At 40.8% G+C, this 12,771-nt stretch overlaps 1 protein-coding gene across 2 annotated transcripts; it reads right to left on the bottom strand.

The window, feature by feature from the left end:
* Positions 1-4,092: 4,092 nt before the first annotated feature.
* anxa5b (annexin A5b) lies at positions 4,093-11,873 on the bottom strand. 2 transcript variants are annotated; one of them, XM_034534706.1, is made up of 13 exons: positions 11,708-11,873; positions 11,423-11,465; positions 8,364-8,439; positions 7,920-8,014; positions 7,230-7,343; positions 7,031-7,121; positions 6,504-6,583; positions 6,262-6,312; positions 5,639-5,732; positions 5,453-5,548; positions 5,288-5,346; positions 4,592-4,714; positions 4,093-4,459 (listed from the first exon to the last, which is right to left on the bottom strand). In XM_034534706.1, exons 2-13 carry the CDS (start codon positions 11,423-11,425, stop codon positions 4,397-4,399), a joined length of 945 nt encoding a protein of 314 aa, XP_034390597.1. In that variant the 5' UTR covers positions 11,426-11,465; positions 11,708-11,873; the 3' UTR covers positions 4,093-4,396. The 2 variants fall into 2 exon arrangements, with proteins under 2 accessions (XP_034390597.1, XP_034390589.1); XM_034534698.1 differs by lacking the exons at positions 11,423-11,465; positions 11,708-11,873 and having other exon boundaries at positions 8,364-8,463.
* Positions 11,874-12,771: the final 898 nt, after the last annotated feature.

Raw genomic sequence — 12,771 nt, 5'->3', positions numbered from 1 at the left:
ACAATCTAAAGAAATAAGAAAACAGGACAAAGCTACAAGAACTGATGTTTTGACATTCGGTTAGAAAGAGCTTTTGGATTTTTCTTCTTTACAATGCTGTTGATCCTCATGGATCTGTGATGTCTCCTGATTAAAGGTTAAAGGTTAAAGGAGAGGTGGCTCCTAAACGTTGAACCTTATTTAGTTTAGACCTTCAGACCTGTGGACACCTTTAAAACTGATTCTCTACCGAAGAGTCACCCTTTCTTGTCTTGTTTTGTGAAGAGCTCATTTATTATTCATACATTCATAACCAAACAGAAGAAAAATAATGTTTTCTTGCAAAGTAATTGGTTTTAAGGATTAGGATTGGTTAGGAACAGTGAGTGAAGGTAATGTATTTATTTTCCACCATATTTCTGGTTTGGTATTATGTGATCAAAATGATCTCTCTGCTGTTACTTTGTTCAGAAACTGGTATATGTATATATGCATATCAAAATTATTATTATTATTCCTATTTTTTTTCTCACTTATGGCCAGATTTCCACCCAAATGTAGCCCAAATTACTAAATGGCATGAAGTAAAGGTGCACCAGTCAAACCTCAAATGGTGAAAAACATTTAGAAAACATGATTGAAATATTCCATTTGTGTTTGAAGGTTTCAGTTACAATTTTCATGCTTCGTGCCCGTGAAGATTATTCATCAAATCTTTTTCCGTCGCATTTTTTAAAAACATTTAAAATGTGCACGAACAGGTGGATAGGAGCACACCTAAAACCAGCCAACAAGTCACATTCTCTTGCATCCCCATCACCTGATGTTCTACACCCACCTGCACACCTGTTTTCCCCCATCACCTGATGTTCTACACCCACCTGCACACCTGTTTTCCCCCCATCACCCTCTTAGTATGAACACAGTCTGCTTCCATTCATTGGCTGCCTGATTGTCTATTGTGCTTCAGCCGGGGAGCTGCAGGGTGTTATTGGATGTATTGAGGCGATAACTTTATGGTTTTAGGAGCAGAAAGTCTGGAGTGCCAGAGCAAGCCTTCAGGAATGTGTGTGTTTAGGATTCGTGACAACTTCCACCGCCAGCTTACTCCCAAATCTACGGATTTGTTGTCACGACTTCATGTCCGAAAAACCATCCGCTGCTTTTGTAGCAGTTTTAACTTGTGTGTTACTTAATCAACCCCTTATGTCAAAGCAAGATGCAAAGATAAAGTTGGGTGACCAAAACTTTATAATAAAATATTAGTAAGTGGGCTGCACGGTGGTGTAGTGGCTAGCACTGTCGCCTCACAGCAAGAGGGCCGCGGGTTCAATTCCCGGTCGGAGAGGTCCTTCTGTGTGGAGTTTGCATGTTCTCCCCGTGGCAGCGTGGGTTCTCTCCGGGCTCTCTGGCTTCCTCCCACAGTCCAAAGACATGCTGCAGGTTAATTGATCTCTAAATTGCCCATAGGTGTGAATGTGAGAGTGAATGGTTGTATGTCCCTACATGTGCCCTTGATGGACTGGCGGCCTGTCCAGGGTGTCCCCTGCCTTCGCCCTATGTCAGCTGGGATAGGCTCCAGCGCCCCCGCGACCCTAATGAGGATAAGCGGTATTGAAAATGGATGGATGGATATTAGTAAACTGTAAAAAAAAAAGAAAAAAGCTTCACTGCACCGTGAAATATATTCCTCAAGTCTCTGAAAAGCTGCTGGCAGGATGGACACCGTTCTTCATGAACATATTCCCTCATTAAGTTCAGTTTTGTAAAATATTTCACTCAAAAATAACCCGCAGGTCAAGATGTGATGACTGTTCACATACTCATCAAACACTTAGTTCTGTCTCCTCCTCACGTGTCTTTCACCATATCATCTTTTTGTTTTGTTTTAAATAGTTTTTAAAAAAAGCGAAGTATCAGACTAGGCAGTGAAGCAGTGGCTTGCAGAAATGACCACGAGTCCTGCTTTCCTTAATTCTATTCAGTATTCTCTCTTTTCTTTAACATGAAATAACAACACATTCTGCATCAACCCACATCAATGCTCTAGATCATTTTCTTTTAAGTGGGAGGCTCAGTGAATGAAAGTTAAAAAACATTAGTTTTTAAAAGAAGATCGCATATAAAAGCCTTGGTGTGTGATTCGCTTGAAGAGATAATTCAGAGGTACAGTAGTTGTTCTCTGTCAGAAACTAATAAAGCTTTTTTATGTATTTCATGTCGTCTAATGTTATGGCAAACTGTCCCATGAGGCTTTATCTTCAACTGTTGAGTGTTTATGCGGCATAATGACATAACCATGATCCCATTGGCCCAAGCCTTGTCACAACAATAAATATATTTTTTTTCCACATATCTGCAGACCAGTGCCTCTCAACATGGATTTCCATCCATCCATCCATTTTCAATACCGCTTATCCTCATTAGGGTCGCGGGGGCGCTGGAGCCTATCCCAGCTGACATAGGGCGAAGGCAGGGGACACCCTGGACAGGCCGCCAGTCCATCGAGGGCACATGTAGGGACATACAACCATTCACTCTCACATTCACACCTATGGGCAATTTAGAGATCAATTAACCTGCAGCATGTCTTTTTAATTAGTCATTGGATCTTCTCCTTTTGCTGAACTGCTTTAAGTGTCCTACATAAGATAAGATGTTGATTGTATACGAGCAGCCACACGGAACCATCTAGATTTGTTGTTTCTATATTCTCATATTCAGGGAGCGTAAGCTTCTGATCTTGTGTTTTTATTATGGGTAAAACATAACGTCATGAACATTTATTCTCACTATCAATTGTTAAGTTGATTAACTGTTTAATCTATAAAGGGGAATAACATGGGGACATCACACATTCCTAGTCACCAAAGCACTTCATATTGCTTGTTTAATTCAACCAGAAAATTCTGTTTATTACAATATTAAACAAAGATCAGATCCTCCGATTGAGAACTTGAAACTACAGAAAGGTTTGGCCTTTTTTTGGCTTAATTATGAATTTAATACAATTATGAATCGACTATAACAATAGTTGCTGATTACATCGGTACCATGACTTGACTAATTGTTTCAGCTGTATGCAAGAGAATAGCACCTCAGCTTTCGTCAGTTGAGATAATTAAAGACAAACTAGTGCTTCTTTCATTGGTCCTTTTAACATTTTATGTATAATTGCAGCTGTTCTCCCCGTCAACTTGAACTTGAACTGCAGTTATTAGTTCAGAGCCTCAGTGGTGAAGAAGAGGAGGGGCTCTGGATGTCAGGAGGGGCTGAAAACATCCAAACACAACTCAACGCTCCAGTAAGTACTTCAGATCTGACCTTCAAAGCGGAGCGGACACATGCCCACCCAAAAACACGCATGGCAGCAAGGTGGGAGGAGTCGGAGGCATTGTTCTTCCTGTGTCTAGAGGTGGCCTGATCCCCACACCCTGCTGTTCGGAGCGTATTATTGGCTGCTGGTTTATGTGGTAACAATCAAGAGCAACCGCTTCCGTGAAAAGGATAACAGAGAGTAACAGGACTTGGGAGGACGCCTCCTTCAACCCACACTGATCAAAAACATCTTCCCGTGATGTCATATTACTGGTAACAGTTACCTGATTATTGAGCATCTGTTGGTTCAGTTTAAGTACATAAGTGAAGGTCAACCCGAGTCAACAGAGAGCCAGTGGCAGATAGAAAGTGTCAGAGAAGAAATAGTATACGTCTTCAGGCACAATGAATGCAAGATGTCAAAGAATTAGCATTCAGTTTTTATGCAACATATAAACAACTGAATAGAAAACTTAAGATCTGCTGCAGCTCTTAGTTCTTTTAAAATACGGCTTAAAACTCTCCATTTGCCACTGCTACTCCAATTCTAATGATTAATTTACCGTATAAATACCTTAAGACTGTACTTGAGTATATGAATCACCTTGGTTCTAAATGTGGGTGAATTTCTCTCTATTAAAGCTGCTCTAGCTCCCTCTAGTGGTAATGAGAGGACATGTCGTGTATGTTCGACAGTAATCCAACGGGTGCTTGTAAAACATGTACTTGTACATGTGTACTACAGGACAGGACTGGTACTGAGACACAGTGGAGACAAGAAAAGAAAAAAATGTCATCAGTTTAAATGTTTATTACTGCATATATAGATTCTGCCCTACGAAGTGCAAACAAAACAAATGTAGTCTTGTGCTTTCGTATTACAAGTGAACAATATAATATTTGTCATATTGAAGATGTTAGTCGGCCAAAAGTTGCATGATGTGTTAGCTACCTTTTAAAAGACATTATTTGGAATAATATTTTACAAAGACCTGATGGGCCGTCTCTCACACACAAGAACATGTTGTTGCTTTGGACTCTCAGACTGAGAGAAGAGGCACTTCAGGCTTGGTCCCTGTTGTATTGCTTGTTGCCCTGGTTACTCATCATCGCCACCACAGAGCAATAGTAGAGCCTTTCGGTAGTCGCCGCCGGTATCTCCCTGTAACAAACACACGGAAATAAAGAAAATAAAGCTTCATAGGAGTATGGAAACTTATATTCAGTAACTGCGTGTATAGTGCAGTGGGTTTGTTCATCCTGAGTGTGTGTGTGAGTGTGTGTGGGTGTGTACCTTGATCATGGAAAACAGAGAGCAGGCAAACAACTTCCTGAACTCAGTTCTGATTTCCAACAAGTCCACCTCACTGCGAGTCACCATCACTCTGATCAGGGTGTTATCGTCAGTTCCTGCACCCTGCAACCACAAGATAAGGATTCTGTGAATATTTAGCGATTCTTCATGTGTGCCTGGATACAGATCTACATTGTTTGACAAAATGCGCTCCATGTGACCATCTATTGGCCACTTGGGGGAACAGCTGAAACGAGCTGAAACACAACACTGACTCATCATCCCCTTTTAAAGTTGGTATGGTGAACATGTTGCTCATGTAAACATCCAACAGTTACGGAACAACGTTCACTTTCATTTGTTTTGAGAGCTTTTTCATCTGCTTATGAACCCAACAAAGCAGTGAAGTTACAGACCGGAACGCTAAACTACAAGAGATTCTGTACGTTTCCACACAACTGACTGTCTTGAATCAATTAAATTTGACATTCAAATTGTAAAACATTTTTTAACATATGGGTTGAAAATAAAGATCCTCAACATTCTGATTTACAAAAACTTGGACATGAATTCAGACTTTTTCTTGAGCAGCCATGGATTGCATTTTGCTGGTATTATAATGATATAATAATAACAACTACTGTTATAATGGTCAAACATAGCATTACACTTCATCTACTATTTGTGTTGTCTTACCTTCATTGCATAGTACAGAGTCTCAGCAAAATAGGTTGGAACGCTCCTGGCACACTTCACTTTAGAGAAGAAAACGGACAACATTGAGAACGCATCGTTATTATTCATTCACGGTCACCACCGCCTCTCAAGAAGCAACAGAACCAGCCTGCAGGAGTTTCGTACCGACGGCCAGAAGCAGATCTTCCAGGCCTCCAGATGTTTCCCTCTTGATGCTCTCCTCCATCTCGTATCCAGCCAACTTCATGTAGGCATCAAATACTGAAACGCACAGGTTCAGAATTAGTTTGGATATTATGTGAAGCCCCCTCCCCAAAAAGATGTAAGAGGCTCGGTGACTCTCAGACGAACCTTTCCTGAGATGTTCTGCACTCCGGTTTCCCAGGATGGTGACAAACGTTTGTTCATCAGTGCCGAACTTCTGCTCCCCGGCCTTGAAGAGCACCTGCGACCACAGAAACATATCGACTCCACATTGAGGCACTGACGTTTTTATTCTTCTGCTTCACTACATTTCAGAGGGACGCACAGTAGTTCTTAATGAATAAGTGCTGAAGAGGAACGAGTTCAGCTCTCTCTCTTAGAGAGGATCAGTGATGCTAATGATGGAAACATCCACTAAACAAAAACAAAGTCTTGTCCGTACTGGGGACGGATCACGTTCACACAGAAGTTATTCTAGAGCAGCAAAGAGGCAGCAAGAGCCAGAAAAATGTATGAACCGCTTCACAGTGTTTCGTCTGTATTTGTAATCTCGTTTAAATTCAACCAACAAGTTTCAGGGGAACTTACTCACTCACATTATTACAGATCAGCGACACACACACACACACTCACACACACACTCACACACAGCATTTCGATCCTATCAACAAACATGTGACAGTCACACCCTCAGACAAGAAGACAAAAACACCATTGATAGTGAAGAGCAGAAATATTTACTTATCAGCGTTTAAATATATCCGACTCACCTCAGCATCGGCCTGAATGGTTGCCTGCTGGATCCCCGTCGGCCTGTTCGCCTGAGGAGACACAAAACATTTGTGTTAGAGAGGAGACGAGGAGAGTAAAGGATACAAGGCCAGAGACACGGCTAGAGAACAAGAGAAGAAAGGAGAGAATACAAGGACAGAGGAGAGGAGGGGAGACAAGGATAGAGAAGAGGAGACATGTACAGACGAGAAGAGACAAGGACAGAGGAGAGGAGATTTACCTGCAGCAAAATAACCAGAAGTCTCTTAAAGTGACCTGAAGTGTCCCCAGATACATCTTCCTCCAGGTCGTTGTCATACTCTGAGAAACACGAGAAACACACTGTTCAAGTTTTCTTTTACACATACTCGTTTATTGTCACACTTTCGTTGTCCATCTTTAGAAAACATCAGATTCATCTTTGACACATGCGTCTTAAAACACAAAAATATATTTAATGCTGACCAACACAAACTGGTGCAGCTATCAGAAACCAACAGCACTACTTCCCTTCTATTTTGTTTATCTACTGCTATTTTATTTCTTTGTTCAGCACTTCCTCCACATGCCAGTATTCCTTTGCTTCACACAAACTCAGCTCGGAGTCTATAATTAAAGTTAAGCTACAATAAATAAAACATGATCGGCGTGACTCCATAAGCGTTAGAGCATCTGCAGTCTCACTTTCTTCCCTGTGCTTAATCACTGCTTGTGAGAGCCATTCATAAAAAACAGACATATTTGTAAATATATTTCTGTTAGTGTTACCTTTTCTATACGCAGCGACGATGTCCTTCACCTGCTCAGGTGTTCTGGAGGCGAGGATCTCCACGAGGACCTTCTCGTCGGTTCCTGCACCCTAAAAGGTCAAAGAGGGAAACGGCTGCTCAGACTGCTGACATGTATGTTTCTACGGTGCTCAGAAGCTCTCCTTCTACAGCACGTTCGTCTCATCTGGAGCACTCACCTTGATGGCGTTGCGGAGCAACGACACGTCATAAGCGAGGGGCGGGGTCATCAGTCCCACAACCAGGGTCTCAAATTTGCCACCCAGCTCTCCCTTCAGCCGATCTACCAGATCCTGTCATGAGGATACAACATGTACTTTAATTCAATCTTGTGTGTGACTGCAGTGCAACGCTGCACATTGACAAAATGTACAGATGTTGTAGTGTGGCTGAATTATTTTTTGCTACGGTTCATGTAAAATAAATCGAGTTTAAAGGCCTCCGTGTGCTTCAAATGAAGAGCTTGTCGGTTGGTCTAACGGCATCTTTACGCATCGAAAGTGACGGGATTTGCTTCAACAGCCATGATAAGGGCCGTGTTATTATTGCTTGTGCAGAGACAGCATATTCTGCTCCGCTTTTGTTAAAGGAACAGTTTTGGGAAATATTTGCTTCCTTGCCAATAGATCATTGTCCACACTGGAGCCAGCGGCCAGTTAGCTTAGCTTAGCATAGACTGGAAACAAGGGGAAGCAGCCAGTCTTGCCGTTTTCCTGTTTAGAACAGGTATAACATTATAGTTACGTTTATACTTTCAACATGTTTGTACTTCAGAGCATACACTAGTTTGTTTGAAGCATATGGAGGCTTTTTGAAGCTCTTCTAATATGTGTGTTTATGTGGTTTAACAGCTGTTAATATGGTCCAACCTTTCCAAAGAGAGTTTTGAAGGCGACCTTGATCTGCTGCCTCTGGGCGTTGCTGCGAGCCACCAACAGCTGCAAGATGGCTTCCTCATCGGTCCCTACGACAGAAAGCACCATGGTTACCCAGCCAAGCAGCAACGACACACATATTACAAAACAGTGACTATGCTCGGTCAAGGCGGTTTCTTGATTACAACTATTTCACCCACATAATCACAGCCTCCAGTCGAGGTCAGATGATGGTTTTTTTCCCCCTCAGTGACTCAAATTGCATCTCCGCTGGTGTGTTTATGACTCACTGCTGTCTGGGCGGAACTCCCCAAAAAAAGCTCTCTCATTGGTCGGTTGGGAGTTGTACTACTGCTGACACCACATTTTGACATATCCGATGACACTGTGTAGATGTACACACACACACACACACACACACACACACAAGCATCTTACCGATCCCTTTCATGGCCTTGTACAGGATCTCGGCATCATCAGTGGCATTGAAGTTTCTACTGGCTTTTACGGTGGCCTGCAACATGGGAGAAATAGACACAAAAGAATGTCGTTTTTTGTAAATTTCTTTTTGAAGCACAGCTGATATCGCCATATACACTTTGTTTTTTAGCACCTCTATAGCTTATGTCTCAATATATTCAAATGTTCTTCCAGCTGCAACATTATCATCGTCTTCTTATTGTTGTTTGAAAAAAAAAAAAAATCTTAATTAATGCTCCTGGCCCTAGTAGCTTCCAACAGGATGTAGATGTCAAATGAGAAAAGTCTCTTTGTGTGTGATATTGCAGCAGCAACAATATTCATGCATGCTAAATCTTTCTGTAAAAAAGTGGGCTTCAGAAGAGACACTTATTCATGCCAAGAACATCCTTCTGCTACACTGAAATCAATCTGTTGTTCCATGCTTACGTTCATACATATTAACTCAGACCTTATTAAAGAATTAATCCCTTTATAGCATGGCAGAACATTCTTAATCAATCTCAAGATTTAAGCTTACAACAGATTTAAGATTATGCATCTCAGATTCTCAATTTTCATAATGTCAAAGACTCTTCTCCGTCTCCCCATTAAGAGAAATTACAGAACACACTAAATCAATCTTAACATTCATGATTGAGTACATACTGTACGTATGAAAACAAACATGTCTCTAATTTGTTATGTGCATGCTAATTGTTCGCCTCAGACTTTCAGACGCACCAAATTAACTTAATGATTTACAGACGTGAAAATACATGCAGATGTGCACACAAGCTCTCGTTTCATGAACAGCATGTTCCCCACATTGTAATTTTAGCCAACTATGTCTCCAGAATTCTCCAGCGATCGGTATATGACGGATTATCAGGCTAATCATTGTTCTGAATGTGGAAAAAGTGTTTCAGACGGGTAGACTGATACTGAGGGCCGTGAACTTGTGATAAGGCAGAAAAACATTAACTTTAAAATTGATTTTTTTTTTTTTAGAAAGAAATCTGTAACTCATGCTGCACTCATTTCAGACACACCTTAAAACTGTTATACATTAACCATAAGATAGCTAAATGGTTGCTTCTTTTTTTTCCAGGGGGAGGGATGTTTAGAGAGGAAAAACCGCGGGAATGTCTCTGGAATTCTGACCCTGAAAATCTGGAGGGGAAAAAAAGGAGGAGTTGTGGGACGTCCAAAAACAAGTTGCCTGTAACAACCAGGTCTGTCTTTTGCTGCAGGAAGGAAAGCCACAATGTCCACAAGCTCTCATAAACACACTCATCACAAGCTAAACTAAATCTAATCAACATGCAGACGGCTGCTCGTACAAACCGCTGAACGATGAGATGTTTAGAACAGCAACACAACGCAGATCAGTTCAACTGGAATGTAAGACGCAGCTTTAGCTCCTCTACGTTGTGTAGAGCGAGCTCAGACATGACCGGAGGGGTCTGGAGGAGGTATGTTGAACACACCATATGTAAACAAGAGGCTGTCACAACTGGCATCTCACTGGCATTTAAAGCACAAAGAGTGACAACAAACAATCCACAATACATGCAACCCTGCTTGTATAAAAAGGGAGGTCCCCTATCCCATCTTAAAAGTATTATTATTTGTAATAATGAATAATTACTGTCTACATTGAGCTTGAATATTTAACAGATTAATGGTCAACAAATAAGAGTTTCACTTCCATGTTTGTGGTGCTCTAAGCAGCACTGCAGCCACTCTTGAGGACCTAAAAGGTGATATCCTCTGTATCTTGTATTTGTGAATTCAAAGTGCGTACATGGTCAAATGTATTATTAAAAGTTTTGAAAAAAGAAAGTGGATTTTCATATTTTTAGACACAAGTGTCCTTAACTTTGACCATTATAAACACAAACAGTAAAGATGGACTTTTCAGTGAAGTAGGAGACATTGTGTGTCTAGTTGAAATGAACGATATTTGCATAGAATCTGAATTTGAATATCTCCTAAAACATGTCAGGGGGGGGGGTATCTTTAAATGTTTGACGATCATCCTTTAACAGTTTTCTCGATCTAAATAAATTCTTGGAACCTAGGAGAATCACGTGGAGATAAACAACTGTTTTTAAATACATAAAAGATAATGACTGGATTAGTCATATTTGGAAAGTTTTCCAGAATTTCACTCTAAATGATATTTATTGTCGGGAGGGCAACATTCTGGCAGCCCGGACCCCATTCCTTACTACTGAAGACTTAAAAAATTTGACTCAAACTGGAGTAAATATTGTATTTTTTGGGCACTTGTGTGTACAGTATGTGGGACTGACTCAATAAATAAACTCCAATGCCCACCATCATGTCATTCAGTTTAACAGTGTGGCTCATTGAAGCTCCACCCTGACAAAAGAAAAAGAGTTTCCCCTTTAAGAGAGAAAGGTTGGCTATAAACATGAGGCTAGAGATGGAAATGGAGAGACAGAGACCCACCCGACTGGAATAGAGCCCACATGAGTCATAAGATAAACTTCCCAACTTCCCCAAATGTAACCCCCACAACCATTGACACACATAAACTGCAATGTTCAGTAAAAGTGAATTTGATAACTTCTACGTTAAAAAAAGAAGAAGAATTAATAGCAACTTAAAAGTTACTTATGAAGTGTATTACATACACACTTTCCTTTATCTTAAAACAGACGTATATTGCCACACCTTCTACATTCATTAAAGATGTATGGGCTTCAGAGAAAACTTATTCTCATATTACATTTCATGAACAGTGAATTCACCTTCACATGTCGTGAACTCCAACCTACTAATTAATAGATAATAACCTATGCCTTACAACACTGTTGATAAAAGTGGGCGTCGTCTTCAGAGTTCACAGTGTAAAAAACATTTATGAGTCACAAATTTGCATAAATAACGGACTTTTTTTGTTGTGCAAAGACCACGGGAACTTCACCATTGAAGTTTAAGTTTAATTTAAAAAAAATGTGCCGTGTTTCTTTAAATTGACATCTAGAAAAAAAGCGAAGATGACTCACCATTTTTTCGGTCTTGGATATTTATTCTACGGAAGAAGAAGATCTGTTGGAGAGGGGAAGAAGGTTATTGAGCAACAAAAAACACCAAAACACCAGATGCGTTAACTCGAAACATCTCCGGGTAGTTGTCCGGTGTCCCCGGTGCAAGCCGAGCTGTCAGGCTCCGCGCGGACCCGACATGCATCTCCTTTGTCAGCCGCGTCCATGTCGGATGCTGCTGAACTGTTACGCGGAGGGTGAGGCGGGTCAATGCGGAACAAAAGAGCTGCTCCGGGGGAAACTCACCGGCGAGTAGCAGCTGTCCGGCGAAGCTCGGAGAGAGAACACAGACGATTTAGAGAAGAAGAAGAGAAGAAGTGCTGACGACAAAATCCCAACGGATTAAACTCTTCTGGTGTGCGCGTGAGTACAGGGCCACACCCCGATGCACGCGGTCTCCGGTACAGAGTCCGGAGGAGGGTCCGTGCTCCCGAAGCACTCTGGGAAATGATGTTCCAGGTGTCCCGAAGAGAAACGTGTTGAATTTTCATTTTTTTTTAAATTTAATTTCGATTTTGTTTAATGGCGGAAGAATGAACAGAGAGATGGTTGATCCGCTTAGACACCATATGAGAAGCAGGGCTGCGGTGCCACCTTGTTGTGTAACATTATTAGCCGCACAATGTGCTTTAATAAATGTAAACGCACTCATTATACAGAGTGCTCCAATGTCAGAATAATATATAGCCTATAATACCACTATATTTTAATGTGTAACATATGATATATATTACCAGAAGGCCTGTGTGTGCACTCACATGTGAGTGAATGACAACATGTTATCTGACAGGTGGTTTCCATGTAGATATTCTTTATTTTGTTGACCATTATAAAAAAAGATTAAGCAACTTAATGTTGCCTAAATGTTAACTTTTAAAGGTGTTAAACATTACATTCAGAGCATATTGCCTCTGAATGCATTCAACGCTTCAAAAATCCTGTCAAGTTTTTCTTCTTCTTTCATTTTGTTCATTTTCTTTTGATGTATTATCAACATGTGGATCCAGGAGGAAATGTACATATCGCAAAATAAAAATAAATTCTATATTTGTTTGTAAATGCTCCCGAACTGAAGACTTTTGAATATTCTAGCATTACTTTTAGTCATTTCTTTATTTATTAAGTGCACCTTCTGTTTAGTTAAAGCTGTATTGAATACATGTTCTGCCTCCCGGGGGCACCGAAGCAAACTGAAAACACGATACTGTCGTTACAATCTAACAAAGTTTTAACATGTAAGCAAACAGATTCCTACATACAGTAGACAGAGAGCAACATTAGCATTAGGTTGGAGGCGTTTGTTCGCCTGA

This window comes from Cyclopterus lumpus, chromosome 1 (genome assembly GCF_009769545.1).
Source record: "Cyclopterus lumpus isolate fCycLum1 chromosome 1, fCycLum1.pri, whole genome shotgun sequence".
In the NCBI taxonomy this organism is placed as follows: domain Eukaryota; kingdom Metazoa; phylum Chordata; class Actinopteri; order Perciformes; family Cyclopteridae; genus Cyclopterus; species Cyclopterus lumpus.
This window is presented reverse-complemented; position numbering and strand designations above follow the sequence as displayed.